Source organism: Drosophila santomea, chromosome X, assembly GCF_016746245.2.
Source record: "Drosophila santomea strain STO CAGO 1482 chromosome X, Prin_Dsan_1.1, whole genome shotgun sequence".
In the NCBI taxonomy this organism is placed as follows: Eukaryota; Metazoa; Arthropoda; class Insecta; order Diptera; family Drosophilidae; genus Drosophila; species Drosophila santomea.
This window is the reverse complement of record NC_053021.2, coordinates 4,768,956-4,784,803: the sequence shown is the minus strand read 5'-3', so window position 1 is coordinate 4,784,803 and position 15,848 is coordinate 4,768,956. Positions and strand designations below refer to the sequence as shown.

The window sequence follows — 15,848 nt, the reverse complement described above, 5'->3', positions numbered from 1 at the left end:
TTCGTTGTTGTTACTATTCCTGCTGTCTGTCTATCTGCTTAAATATCCTTGAATGTGTCTCTCCATCTATGACCTCGATTTTACGCAGTATCATAGTCTCATAAAATATCATTCCGGAGATTTCTGGTAATGCTCTGTTCTAATATATTAGTACCAGCTTGCACGTATATCTTCCACCCCTGCAGCACACTTACCCATTGATCCCGAGCAGTGGTAATACCCAGCTTCGCGTCTTTAGCGGTATTCCCGACTGCGATTATCGCTTCAATACGAACCTCGGAGCTCGGGATAGCTTCACCTTAAGGGGGTTGGACTTTTACTATTCGGGTACTGTGGCCACGAGCACCGACGGCACATTCCAGTTAAAATACACAGTGGAAAGTCTAACTGAGGGTAAGTTACCAAGTTATCGCGATCCTCCCATTTAAAAGTCACCAATAAACTCCAAATGTTCGCTTCTTTGGAGATTAGTCTGACATCACAGATTGAATCACTTTAATACCCATAAAGATACGATGGTTGAGAGTATCTTAGAATGTCTGATAACTCAAAGGTGTTTTACTGCCAACTTTTAAGGCAGCATTTCCGTTCAAGACTCTTTGTTAAAATGGGTATTATACTACAATTGGCACTATATTCTGAATGTTGTACCCCGTAGGTTGCGTAATCCTGGAGGGTGGAACCCAGCAGTTGTATGAGGCCACCGCCCACTCACTGTTCCTGCGACCATCGCATGCCATCACTAAGTATTGGTACGAGGACGAGGTGCAAAAGTCGAATCGCTCGTGGGCCTTTGTGCGAAATCTGGCGAATCTCTTGGCCACGACGCGGGTGGTTTGGAGGGAGGATGCCGGGGATACCGTGGCCTTGGACCTGCCCGCACGCAATCACGATCTCTACGAGCTAAGTACGGGAGGGTATGGCGTTCAGGTGGCGGATCATAACCTTACACACATGGAGTTGCGAGCTGGGGGAGTTTACGCCCTGCTGATTGGCCAGAGTCACGGGACATTCGTATCGCGACTCATTGAGGTTACCAGCCCCAATTCGATGCACATGCTCTGGCTGGTGCCGCAGTACGTGGTGATGACCCTCGGCGAGGTGATGTTTTCGGTGACTGGACTGGAGTTCTCCTACTCCCAGTCGCCGCCAAGCATGAAAAGTGTCCTCCAGGCCTGCTGGCTGCTAACGGTGGCCTTCGGCAATGTCATCGTCGTGGTCGTGGCGGAACTCAAGTTCTTCGACTCTCAGGCCAGCGAGTTCTTCCTGTTCGCCGGGCTCATGTTCGTCGACATGCTGGTCTTCATGTTCGTGGCCTACTACTATAAGCCATATGATGAGGTGGCTGCCCTGGCGGAGAGGGTAAGGGCTAGACGGGAACGGAAATGGCAGGATCTCGACCAATTCAAGAGGGACTAAGAATACGCATGCTAACTTGTCATTACACACTGTCTGCTTATTATACATATCCTTTTGTGTAGTTCCTTAATGATACGAAATAAATATTCCACAAATACTGCACAACAAAGTCTTTTTAATATCGGGCGAAAAATTCGAGCAGAATAAACTATTTCGAAGACGACATTTTGAATTTTTGTAATTTGCTATAGTGAGTGTATCAAATGTATCAAGTGTATAAAATGTTACTAACCTTCTAGTTTATCGGCATTCCTTTACATTTATTCAGCTCAACGTGTTTATTACCGCTCGCGTCCACTTATGGTATTAAAATAGAAAATGTATTATTATATTAATATAACTGTAAATAATATTCAAGCTTGCGCGGAGTTGCCAGATGACAAATGACTTAACAGCGTGCTGTAATGCGCACGCTGTCACCTGACATTTGGTCATTTTTAGGCCCTTTTGCGCTGACATTTGGTAGAGAAAAATATAAGAAGAGGAAGAGTTGAAAATCATATGACTTGTCGATCGATAGAGAAAAAAGGTTGAATTTTCACCGTCGCTCCGTATCGAACTGCACGCCCTTCACCACACAATTCGCGCAACTTTCGGTCGAGCGAGAGCAGCCCCATATTAAGGAATCCAGAAGTGCAGGAATCCAGTTCAATTCGCCACCTCTTCAACTTCCAGCCAGCTCCTCTGCGTTTGTGCGTGCGTGTGTCATCAAGATGAACAGCTCGGGCTTTATGTTTAACATCGATAATGGATATCTGGAGGGTCTGTGCCGCGGCTTCAAGTGCGGCATCCTGAAGCAGGCCGACTATCTTAACCTGGTGCAGTGCGAGACCTTGGAGGGTAAGTAGCAGCGCCATCGCAAGCGTAAACCCCATTTTCCCACACGCCCCTGGGTCACATGACCAGCGATAACAGAGTCGTGCGTGTGGGTATACATGTACGGCTGTTAATGTATTTCTGCGCCGGTGTGTGTAAGCTTGTCTTGTGATTTGTTGACGTTTTTCAACTCGATTTTCAACTTGACCGCCGCTCAATTACCTGGTATCTACTCCATTTTGCGAGCCATGGACTCCTTACAGAAGTATTGGAACTCATAGTTAGAACCACTGCCGAATTTTTTACCTTTCCATATTTATTTGAATTCAGGAAAAAAGTAGCATGATTTTCTAATAATGACAATATAAAGTCCGAACAAGTACTTCAGTTCACCATATTTTGTAGAGCATTATTTGTTTAACCTGATTTTACTTGGATTTTACAGACCTCAAGCTGCATCTGCAGGGAACGGACTATGGCAGCTTCCTGGCCAACGAGCCCTCGCCCTTGTCGGTGTCCGTTATCGACGACAAGTTGCGCGAAAAGCTGGTCATCGAGTTCCAGCACATGAGGAACCACGCTGTGGAGCCGCTGTCCAACTTCCTGGACTTCATTACCTACGGCTATATGATCGACAACATCATTCTGCTGATCACCGGAACGCTGCACCAGCGACCCATCTCGGAGCTGATCCCCAAGTGCCATCCACTGGGCAGCTTCGAGCAGATGGAAGCCATCCATGTGGCGTCCACTCCCGCTGAGCTCTACAATGCCGTCCTCGTGGACACGCCTCTGGCGCCCTTCTTCGTCGACTGCATTTCCGAGCAGGATCTGGATGAGATGAACATCGAGATCATCCGTAACACCCTTTACAAGGCCTATCTGGAGGCGTTCTACAACTTTTGCAAGAACATGGGTGGCGCCACCGCCGACGTCATGTGCGAGATCCTGGCTGTAAGTGAATAAATTAATAAGCATATATATCATTTACTTAACATATTGTTTCATTTTCAAAATAAAAACTTTCAGTTTGAGGCCGATCGTCGTGCAATTATCATTACCATCAACTCCTTCGGCACCGAGCTGTCCAAGGACGACCGTGCCAAGCTGTACCCCAACTGCGGCAAAATGTACCCCGATGGTCTAGCCGCTTTGGCGCGGGCTGACGACTACGAGCAGGTGAAGACCGTGGCTGAGTATTACGCGGAGTACGCCGCCCTGTTTGACGGATCCGGCAACAATCCCGGCGACAAGACGCTGGAGGACAAGTTCTTCGAACACGAGGTGAAGCTGAACGTGTACGCCTTCTTGCAACAGTTCCACTTCGGAGTCTTCTACGCATACCTCAAGCTGAAGGAGCAGGAGTGCCGTAACATCGTCTGGATCGCCGAGTGCGTTGCCCAGAAGCACCGCGCAAAGATCGACAACTACATACCCATTTTCTAAGCGCGCTAGATGATCGCTAACCATTTGGCATACAAATAATATTACATGTTTTTTTTTCCTGCCTTTCGATATGCGTTTTTTTTTGTTTGTCCCCTACCCTTGTTATTGAATTGTTTAATGTATATTATATTATGATACCGAGTCTGTATGTTTGTATGTAGCGAGTATTATTGCCGGCCCAGGCAAATTTTTGTCAAGTGTTCAGACCCAAGCCTAGATTTCTCAGTTTCCGTGGCTGCTCCTCCCATTGTTATCAGCATTGACCCCATAGATAACTATATAATATGTATTCGGGAGACCCATAATGTCCCTTCAGGGCTTCGTGTTTGTGTACATATGTATAATTACCGAACGGAACGAAAACAGTTCAAATTGAATGTAGAGAAAAGAAACATCAGCACCATATGTTAACTACTATATAGAAAATGCATACTTATACAAGAACTACATATGTGAATGATAAATCAATTATTAAAACATGTTTTCAAACATTCCCTTAAATGTCGCTGTCTAATAACTTTGTCATTTGCGTCTCATATATGCCAATATCAAGTCAAAGAGAAGAGACTAGTGAAAAGATAGCTCTGTTTAATAGCTCTTACTAAAACGATAACCATTGATACCAACTTTCTTGTTTTTTTTTTTTTGCATAATCTAAAAGCATTTTTCTTTTGATCTTATTTTCATACATATTTTCTCTTTTGAATGCTTAAGTAGCTAAACTTAAAATGCCAATCGTTGGGACAAACTATCTCGGGTCGTCTTGGGGTTACATAAAAATTGGATAAGATGTCAAACAAGTTATTGGCTATCGAATGATTTCAAGTTTGTTGTCGTAGAAAGCATTTCTAAAAATATTTTTTCTGCAAAATGATGGTACTTATAATATAATGGGCTTTTGTCTTTAATCAGTCCATATACATACATGGCTTTTAAAGGGGGAAGACAATAACTTTGACTTGTGGTACTATTTTCTTTAATTCTGGGTAATACCTCTGAATCACTTCTAAACTTTATGATAAATGTCAGTATTAATGATTGTCGGCATTGATGGCATCACATTGTCACTCAATTCATAAAGAAGATAGTAGCTACAGGGCGTGGGTGCTCAAGGATATCCTGATATTCTTTGTCTGCTCGCGGAGTTCAAGGTTTCAGTACTTCCAGGGTGCGTCTACAACAGTATTACTCACCGGGGATTCTCATGCGTAGACAAAGAAATCCTGCTTTGTATTCAAAAACAGAATATACAGTGTGTTAATTTCTTGTCATTTAAAGTATTCAAAAAGCGGTATATAGATACAATCTTTGATTATCTGAGCTGGATGGGCATAATATATGATTGCGCTTGGCCAAGTTGGTCAAGTGATGAGCCGCAGATGGGATTTCAGATCGGCTTTAATTATGCACAGTCAAAAGGAAATCAATAGGTTTTCTTTCTGTGTCGTGGGTTAATTGCATGCAGCATGCTACATACTACGTGCCCGTAGATTGGTGCATTCCCGTTAGGCCTTTGCCATAGCTTCGGATCTTGGCCCAGTGCGTATGGAGTCGCTGTGGAGCAGGTGCCGCCGACGAGCAGAAGAACCGACCAGCCGACGAACCCCGAACACGTTCGATGCGAAAAGAAAGCTGATGTTGTTGGTTCGATCAGCTGGGTACCGACCCGTGGAATCGCCCATAACTCGGCCTGGTGGCTCTAAGTCCGCGCAGTCGAGTTCCGCGTCCCCGAGCGTTGAGTTCAGTCTTATAAAGAGCAGCAGCCTCCGATTTCCTGGCAGACCGGGAAAACCAACCGTCACGCGCGCCAAGCCAAGTTCAAAACTATTTTACCATTTTTTTTTTTCACACACGGAGTGCTAAAGTTTTTTTTTGTGTTCCAAGTGCAATACGGCGGAAGTGTGTCTGACCAGCAGCTGGAGTTACGGCGCACTGGATAGCAGGATATTAGGATATCAGGACAACAGGATAATCTACCCATAGGTAAAGATATACGCGAAGAGGTGAAATGCGGTCGGCACGGAAGTGGGCCAATATGATGACCGCTGCTGGAGTTGGAAAAACCAACGCCAAAGACGGCCAAAGAGGCAATTGCACGTAAAACCCGCCAGTCGGCGTGGAATTGTTGAATTGTGGAATTGTGTCAACCAGTTTGGCCCCCACTTTGCGAGTATGTCCCCTCAAAGACCCGACTCCCCACATCTCCATCTACTTAGTACGTACATATATGGCTGGCCATCCGCTTCTGCGTCTGCTTCTGTTTGCTGTTTGCTGTGCGTTCTTCTTGCCTTGTCATTAACTTATTTGAATTTGGCAAAACAAAAGAGACGCGTCGAGCGTTCGTGTTCTTCGTTTTACTTTCTACAACCAACCCATCATCATCAACCACATTCTTCGCCGTCCGACGTCCCGTGTCCAAAGTCGCAGGTGCTGGAAAGTGGAACTGTTCGTCCGATCGCAACACAGGCACAGTCCGAAAGACCAAGCTTTGGCTCAGTTGCCTTTAGTGGCTAATTGATAAAGGCGACAGGATATGGAGAACAGATAACCGTTCTCGTTCGCAAAGTCAAAAGGCGAAGTAGTCCTAACAAAAAAAAACCAAGATACGTAGGGATAATTTTTTTTTCTAAAATACCTTCATGTTTACGTTTCTTTTAGAGCCACTATACTGCGTACACATTAAGTTCATTCCTTCAATCATTTATACTCATTACAAAGACTTTAAAAAGTTATTGAAAAGTCACATATTTTTTTTATGATTACAGCAGGTGGTAATACTCACATTTCCATAACTCAAACCTAGAACTATATTCGGTCAGGATGAAATATAAAATAAAAGTAATTACCAGCTTATTTTTAAAGTCGGTACCAATATCAATCATTGACTGTGGGAATCCAAGGTTTTCAGCTCGAAGCGTGCTTATTTTCTGGTCCATTGGGTCAGCCTTGACCGGAAATGCCGACCGCCGCACGCCGACTGCTTCCCCGGCCCCTGCCCCTGCCTCTGACCCTTCTCCACTCTTTTTCTGCCCCCACTCTGCTTGGACTACCCACGCCCATGGCGAACAGAAATTTCACCGCTGGCTGCATTAAAGAACTTAACCTTAATTTTGGCATAGGTCTCTCGACATGGTCATCATTATTATGGTAACTTTGATTTTACCTCCTCTTTGCTTTGTGTTGTTGTTGTTATTGTTGTTACTGCTGCGCCTGCTCTGCCCAGCGATTTCACCCACACACAGGCAGAAGAAAGCGGTAAGCACACACATGAACACACAGGGAGCCAAGAAATAACACAAATCAGGCAGAAAATCTCACAGCAGTCGAAAAAAACAAAAACAAAGCCCGAACGAAATTATGCAAATTTCTTCGGGGTCTAGCGCCTACATACATATATATGTACATATGTACATATGTACAAACATATATGGGGTTATATAAACCACACCGAAGGATGTACAAGTCTGACAAACTGTTTAGCATAATCGCAGCTCGCTGGTTTCGTAATCATCGAACGTGGCTTAGAAGCACAGATGCCGTGGCATCAAATATCCAACAAAAAATGGGAGACAGCAAAAAAGGAATATCATTTAAAAAAACTGTTTTTTTCTTTTGAAATTTTTGCATCACTTTTACACTTTCGCTGCCGCACTGAATAATTAACAGTTCGATTTCGATCAGCAAGCTCCCCTCCACCCAAAAAAAAAATCTGATTGTATTATGATAATTTCCAAAAAAAAACATACACACAAACACCAGACGCAGCTAACCACTGTCTCACTTTCTATTTTCCTATGCGCTTAATAATTAATTAATGCTAATAACTTTTCACAACCGTTATAATTTATTGACAAAATTCGAAACCGCTTGAAAACAAACAACAAGTGGGAGTGAGAGGAGAGCACACACGTGGGCTTTTTCTAATTTGTTCGTTTTGAAATGCAATATGCCAAACTGAACTTTCGAGCGTTTCGATTACGTATTGGAATTTTTGACCGGCTTTTCGGTGAAATTATTATGAAGCCAGTGCAACGCCAAAGTGCAGATTGCATTTCACACACGCAGCAATCGGCAGAATGGGTACAGTGAGTCCAGCCTGAAGTAAACCCAATCTCAGAAGTAGTAAAAAAAGGTTATGGTATTCTTAAGCTGTGCTTAACTTTACTATGTTTATTCTTAGGTGTGTTATTCGCAATTGAGGCATATTATAAATAAATTTGAATCTATTTGGGAAGAATAGAATAGAATGCCAGTTATAGGTGTTGGCCTGTGGGAGTCGGGAGTGTCCACTGTTCCTGCCCATTGAATCGGTTCCAAGTCGACCTGCGATTACGACCAAGTTACTTCGACTGTGGTCACATATTGCTACTGCTACTGCCAGTGCCAGTGGGCATTATTACGGACACTCATTCTCGGCATGGGACTTTGGACACTGCCATATTTAGCCACACACACTTTCTTTGCCCAAACAGCCACCAACTGGGTCACAAATGGTGTTTGTTGTTCCGCCCAAGCGGAAGGTCATCAATGGAATGGAATGGAATGTCCAGATGCCAGATGCCACATATCACGCTGCGAGCCACGTACGGTTGAAGAGGGCAGGAGGCGGAGCCCAGAAAAATGAAAGTGGAACAATGTGGAGCTGTTGAGCTCTTGAGCTGTGGAGCAGGTTCAGCTGGTCGAGATTTCTGGGTTTCTGTGCGTTGTTTACCGTTTCCAGACCAGACAAATGATGGAAATGGAAATGATGTAAGGAAATGGGCACCATTAGAATGGGCGGCAAGCATCGCAGATAATACTCGGTAATAAGCCGGTTATGGAAAAATGAATTACCATTATCCCCTGTGGCCCAGCCAGATTACACAAATTGTCCTCGGAGAACAGTGTGAAAGAAAAGAAACAGATAGGAAAGGAAAACAATAATCCACACAGTAGGTTAATAGTCAAAATATGGGTACAAATCGGTCAAATCCATATAGACTCAATGAAGAGCAGCTCTCCCAAGAAAACGAATGTGTTTAATAGCATGGAACAAACGAGCTTTTTTCAAGCATCACCACACTCAACGCGTTAATTGAAATTATAATTCAATATTCAGTTTAACGAACTGTTTTTTGTTTAGTTTCTAGGGCAGCCAAATATTCTCATTCGGATGGTCTTGCCCCACCCAACACCCCACTCCCATCCGAAACGTTTTGCATATTTATCTTTAAATAGTTCTGGCTCTGGTCCGAGCCCTTCGGGTTTCTCCGGCGGTTGAGCTCCAGTTAAGAGCCGCTAATTGATTTGGACATCTTGGGGCGCTCTGAAATTCCCCCCGCCGCTAAGCACTTGAGGTAAATGAGTCAATAGCTGAAATTTCACTTTGCCATCGGTGACTCCCTCTGCCACCCAAAAAAAACTCAAAAAAAAAAAAAAAAAAAACTGAAAAGAGCCCAGTTTGAGTTGGCAACGAGCTCCAACTTGTTGGCTCTTAGGAAATGAATGAATTTCAGAGTGGACAGATGGTGCGTTGCATACATAGGTACATATGTATATACATATGTATAGGTAGTATATATGGAGGCTATTCTAATGAGCCAACCCAATTCGTCAATTAAATAACTCTGCAGAGAAATTTCACTCTCGTTTTTTGTCTTTTCGCGATGCGTTGTTAAATTTGGCTTTTAGTTTTCAAAGCCATTGGGTTTCGCTGTTAATTTGTTTACTTTGCAATTGGAAGTGGGGAAAAGAGAAGAGAAGAAGAGGAGACCGAAACTGAGATGAAAAGAGAAGTGAAAGAAATTATGTCAATATTTATTTAAATTCATTTCTTTTGCAAAATACGAGGCGGAAGAATGCGGTGAAATTTAATCGCTGGCCACTTGAAAGCGATTTCCGAGCTGTTGACTTTTGGAATACCTCTTGGTTTTGTACCCACCTTCCTCAACCGCTCCACTTTGATTTCCATTTCAATTCCGATTTCGAATTCAGATTCGGAATCGGAATCGGATTCTGCCTACGCACAGAAAAACAAAGCAAATCGCAATGGAGCTCGATTTTTTTTATTTTATTTATTTTTACTATATTTTTCACTATATTCATTCACAAAGTGTACGAGTAGTTTATTTTGTGAGTTCTGGGATCAAATGTTTTTTGCCCCTAAAATGCGGCTTACAAAGTCAACAAGAGTGCTCTAATTTAATTCGTTTATAAATTCCAAACCTTGTGCACAAGTCTGTTAGTTGCAAACGTTTTGTGGTAATAACCATACAAACTGCAGTTGTTTCCATTAGGTCACCGTACTAACTTAGATTTTCGTGTTTGCTTAAAGATTCCCAAGACAAGATGACCAGCTCAAGGAACATGCTACTGATGCTGCTCCTGGTGGCCAGTGCCTCCATACTTCACTTGGAGGCCAAGACCGTCTTCCGGCGCACGGACAAGATATCGGAGAACTTCAAGCAGTTGGATCTGCCGCCCGAGGAGATCGATCCTAATGTGGCGCCCCCGGAATCGGAGCCACCCAAGGTGGAGGACGTGGCGAATGAAGTGGTCGATGCCGTAACGCCTGCTTCGCCCATCGACGAGAGTGCCAATGAGATTGCCAGCGGTGATGTGGAGACCCCGAACGCTGTGGCTTCCGCTGCAGAAGCTGTCGGCCCAGCCGCCACCGTTTCTGAGGTCGCAGAGGCAGCTGCTCCGGCGGTGGCCACCACTCTGGCAGCCAAACCCACCACTGCACCCACCACCGCCAAGCCGGAGAATCCCATCAGCAAGTTCTGCAAGTGCTCGGAGAGCCACTGCGACTGCTGCCGAAAGTTCGGATTGCCACTGCTGCCCAGCGGACCTGGCTGCGCCAAGATTGCCTATGTGGGCAACGACGAGATGAGCGTGTCCCTCAAATACGGAGACATCACCTTGGCCTCCCGCCGCATCTCCAGCAAGCGGGCTCGCCCCATTTGCGTGGGCCTCCCCGGCGGCTACTCCAAGTTCTGCGGCAAGGTCTATGGTCTGTCCCGCTCCAAGGAGTCCAAGGACTTCAAGGCCTGTCTGGCCTTTGAACTTCGCGCCGACGACGAGGTAGAGGCCTCCCTGCGCGTCTCCTGCTTCAAGTTTGGACCGGAAGGAGTCCGGGTGGCCGAGGCGGAGCCGTTGCCTGTGAAGCCCAGCTCAGATGACGATGATGACGACGATGATGACCTCTTCGGATTTGCCGGTAAGATAGCCTGTTCACATACGTATACATAATATTGGCTTGATATATTGCGTATCCGCCTGGTCGGACGAACTTCTCTAGCGCATTCTAAAATATTTTACTTAACTCCGTGCTCTTGTACTTTTATTTTTAATAGCTGGTGGCGATGATGATGAGGATGAGGAGGACGACTATGACAGCGATACGGATGCGGATACCGATGACGACGATGACACCGAGGACTATGCTGATGATGACGAGGCCGAGGCGCCCGAGGACGCGGATTACGGCGGCTTTAGTTTGGCCGGACTTCTGGACGAGCTCGACGATGACGAGGATGAGAAGCCGGTTAAGAAGCCAGCGGCTGCTCCTGCCGACCAAACCCGCGAGCATGTGATTGCCGATGGCCAGGCAGCCGCGACCGCGACTTCCACGAACGGCGACCAGGTGCAGAGCAAGGATGATACGGGAGCTCCTGCCGCTGGCGAGGTTGCTGCTGCTGCAGCTGCAGCACCTGTTGAGGGAGAAGTGGTCGCAGCGGTCACTCCGGCAACAAGTGCCGCAGCCGATGAAGACTCCACCACGCCCAAGTCCAAGAAGTCCAAGAAGGCGAAAAAGAACAAGAAGAAGAAGGCCGTCGCAGAGGCGCAGGATGAGACAGGATTCGCCTACGAGCTCCTCAACGGCATCCTGGATTTTTTCAACTGAGCGGCCAGCGCGAGTTTGCCAACATGCTGGGCAACAGTGTAAATACCTTGTACCGCCGCAGCTGGTCGAAACAAATGTAGTTCATAGTTCGTAGGTCGTAGCGCTTAAGGGCCCCCGAAATTTCACATATTTATTTCACCTATTTATTCGGTCCGATAATTTATTTTAAATTTATAACGAATTAAAATGAAAATTGTACTACCCAACAGAAAGCTAGTTGTTTTGTTTTTATTTTTTCTGCGAAGGCACCCACTACGTTCCTGGACTTCATTTACATCTAAATCGGAATGCTGGCATTTTTCGGGATTTTGCGGCCAACATTTCTGATTTGATTGAGGTTTGCAGTCTCTGCTGTTTTCGCTCCTGTAGCACGTTTTGCATTCCAGGTCCTCCACTTTGATCAGAACTAACTCGCATCGAAATTCTAGCTGCACTGTGGAATTAGCCGCAGTCCAAAAGGGGTTGACAAGATATACAACAGAAGCTGGTCCTGGATAGAACCTAAGTTCGCCACAAGTCGCAGGAGTTGCATTTGTGATTTAAAACTCGAGTTATGTAAATCACGTTAGGAGAACAAATGGGAAATGGGAAATTCTTGTAACTTATCTGGGAGTTAATTACAACGAAATGTACTCCTCTTTCCTGGGTTAGGGATGACTATAGGAATTTTTAGTTCCGTTTCCTATATAAGTTATCCAAGTTTTTATTCTCCTACTCTTACCGGGGTCCCGGCATCGCTGGCATTTTGATTAGTCATTTATGGGACCCACCTTCGTCCTTGGTCCTTGCCATAACTTTCAGCTCGGGAATCCCGACTAAGCCGCAGAAAACAGCATTTTTGGAGGTCGTGGTGCTGCGTTGATTAAGTGCCGGACCATTTGTCAAATTCCGGGATGGAGTAACTTTTAATTGGAAACTATGCGCAGCAGTTATGTGGACGGATGCGTGATGGGCGTGATGGGTACGGATCGGCTCCGTAATCCCTTTGGCCTTAATTGCCATGCTTCCCCATTTCCCCTATTGAAAGACTCGCCGCGGTTAACGCAGAAATATAAGCTGTAATTAATTACACATAGAGTAAAATATTTATTTATGGTTAAAAGTGACCATTCAATTTGATTGAATGAAGGTTTCACGAAAAAAAAAAATACGAAATACAAATGCTTATGCATACGTACTAAATCGTGGTATTCAATATACTTGTAAGTATTTCCACGTGGAACCATTTTGCCTTTGCTCACCTAAACCAATTGCTTTGCTCGGAAACTACAAAATCACTCGGAATTAAAACAGGAAAGGAGCAAATTGTCGTTCTATATATATATATATATATACATATATATGGATATCAATTACAAATAGAGGTTTCTGCAAACACACACATATCATAAATGTTTAACGTACATCAAAAAATTTCAAGTATTCATAGTGTATATTCGTGTATAATAGAAACAACTACGGCGTCTTTTGATTTGTAAACAATTTTGTAAGGTAAAAATTATACTATTTGGGAACATTGATTTTGATTTAATTCGAACGGAGTAAAAGAGGGATGGGCACAAAATAAATGACAAGATTGTAGGGAGCTCCAGTTGGCTTTCTATAACTAAACCTCCGTTCGCGTATCACACTTAAATGATATATAAGAACAAGTTAACTATTAGTCAAATGGATTCCCATAAAAATGCCGCTGAACTTGTCCGAAATTCGTATAAAGTTTGGTTCAACTTAACTTATCGCACTCAAATGGCACGGAGTAAAACTTGTGTGTAAATATTTCATGGTATATATTTTGTATACATATATGTATATATATAAGAGGGGTATATAATTATATAAGATATATATTTGTATTCAAGTAGTTTCTTGTATATTCGACCTTATTCAACCGACAGGTCATATAACTTGTAAATGTAATCTTAAATTATTGTGTTGATAGTGTACGCGAAATGGGTTAGGAAAGTTGAAATTCATGTTGTCAGGTTGTGATATTCTTCCGATTTTGGATTTTTACTTTGTATGTATACTTTGTTTGTGTGCTGTTGAGGGAGCAGTAAAATCAGTCTCGATTTTGAAGTAGTAGGTAGTGGTTGAAGTTCCGAAGTGATTCTGTCCGTTAGAGTGTCCCCAGGTCCTTGGATTCATTCCCTTGACCCAGCTTATGTCCAGTTTCTGTTGCCTCTCGACGACAATCGATTTCGTTGCCCCATTAAATCTCATCCAGTTAAATATATTCCTTAAGCCTCTTGGCCACTGGACTTTCAGCTGAGTTCAGCGCACTCATTTGGTTTGCAGTTATGGTCGAAAGAGGTTCAGGATATTTGATGTGGTGTCATACGCTTTCGCTTCACTTGCACTTAATCTCCAACTTAGGTCATTCACGATTCGTTGTTCCGTTCCGTTCAGTATTTTCTGTTTTTTTTTTTGCGTTTTTTTTTTCAATTCTAGCGCTCCCGTTTACTGAAAGCTTCGATCAAGTCTGGCCAAGTACTTAGATAGCTGGCACATAACTCATCGTCTCATTCCCCCGAATACATCCAATGTCTTCTCGTGTTGAGCAATACAATTCTCCATTCCTTGCCGGCATTTTCCATATTGTTCAAATGTTTGACAGGAGAGTGAGCATGGGGAGTTTGTGTGGCTGAGCTGAGTGTGTTCTTTTTTTCAATTTGTTTAAGTTTTCTTGTTCTTGACTTTGTGTACCTAAGATATTTGTTGTTGCTGCCGCTTGTGCAGCCCAAAAGATTGTGGTGGAATATATGACTTATTCTTTGTTTTGTTTTCTTTTGTATTTGGTTTTTTAAGACCGCCTTCCTACCAAAAACTTTGCCAGGTATTACAACGTCAGTTAAAGGCGGTTACCAACAAAAATAACAAGGCCAATTAATAATTTAACCAGCTGTCAAAATGCACTGAATATACTTAGCGTAGCTCGAAAAGTTGTATTCATCTAGAACATAAAGTAATAGAGAACTAACATTAACAAAAAAGAGCACTTTGCAATTGAAAAGTCTGACTTAAATATTCAAAAACAATTAATAAAAAAATGTTGTGAAAATCGTGTTGCTTCGTCGCTTGGCCGTTATTTCTTTTGTAAATTTTCTTAGTTTGTGATAGCAGCCGCCAAGAAGTTTTAAAATCCATTTTTTTTTGCCAGTTCCATTTCAATACAGTATTGCAAGCTTTTCTTAAGCTCATTATGGTATTTGCCTGAGTGCCTCGAGTTCCGACGACCGACGAAATTACAAAAGCAATCGGGAAAACTTATAGGGTATTGGATTTACTTTGCCTCCTCCTACAATGTCATAGAAGATTTCACATTAATAGTTTTTTTTTTTTTACCAATTTTCCTGGTTTTCCGGTTTCGCGTCATGCGGTCCCTTGCTAGCATTCGTAAGTTATTAATATTGAATATTCTGTGTGTAGTAAGCCATTTGCTGTAACTTTTTTTTATATAGAATATTTTTCTTCGTTCAGATGGTAACTGTTGTATTATGTGTGTTATTTATGTAGTGCTGGTGGTTTCAGTGTATTTTCGGTATTTTTACCACACGACATTTAGAAGTGTTAAATACTTATTTGCTTATTCTTGATCATAGACGCGCAAAAAATACTCGGCGCTAGACAATTATTTTGTATGTATCAATATATACGTATAGTTCAGCAAAAGCCAAACGAGCAGCAGCTCCAAAGGTGCACATCTTACAAAAAGCTCTCACATTGCTTTGTTGTAAATTGCAGTTAATATAGGAAAAATATATTAATACCTATATTGTTGGTGGAAGGTTTGGTAAGAAGCAACTATAAGACTATCACAAAGGAGGGTAAGTGTAAAATAAGGTATTTAAATGTATACAAAATGTTTAAAGTGTGTGTTAATAGTTGAGCAATTAAGTTGGACCGTTGGCATTATAAAATGGAATTCCATTAATATGCGTGCCACTATAAAAAATGATGTAAAGATTGCAAATGTGCTTGGACTATTTCGTACTGCTCTTTTTGGCTTTAATTTGTTTGCCAGATTTCTTGTCTTCACATGTAGGACATTGGCTAAAAAAACGTTTGCATATTTGCACTACTACTAAACGCCTTTGCCATCACTTTAAGTTCACATAAGGATTAGGTTATGAAGTCAATATTTTATTTTCTTGAAACTCGTCAGAAACCACGCGATTAATCATTACCACATAACGAACCACAAAAACGACATAACAAAATAGAGTGCAATTCTTTGCCCAGTATCTCTACATATGTATGCATATTGCATTTGCGGTTTTTCCTG

At 43.1% G+C, this 15,848-nt stretch overlaps 2 protein-coding genes across 2 annotated transcripts; both read left to right on the top strand.

The window, feature by feature from the left end:
- The first annotated feature begins 1,891 nt into the window (after positions 1-1,891).
- LOC120456265 (V-type proton ATPase subunit d 1) lies at positions 1,892-4,182 on the top strand. Its single transcript, XM_039642989.1, has 3 exons — positions 1,892-2,259; positions 2,681-3,189; positions 3,265-4,182. Exons 1-3 carry the CDS (start codon positions 2,133-2,135, stop codon positions 3,679-3,681), a joined length of 1,053 nt encoding a protein of 350 aa, XP_039498923.1. The 5' UTR covers positions 1,892-2,132; the 3' UTR covers positions 3,682-4,182.
- A 1,223-nt stretch (positions 4,183-5,405) lies between these two features.
- On the top strand, positions 5,406-11,676 carry LOC120456018. Its single transcript, XM_039642582.1, has 3 exons — positions 5,406-5,664; positions 9,995-10,879; positions 11,016-11,676. The coding sequence occupies exons 2-3, from the start codon at positions 10,009-10,011 to the stop codon at positions 11,564-11,566; spliced, it is 1,422 nt and encodes a 473-aa protein (XP_039498516.1). The 5' UTR covers positions 5,406-5,664; positions 9,995-10,008; the 3' UTR covers positions 11,567-11,676.
- Positions 11,677-15,848: the final 4,172 nt, after the last annotated feature.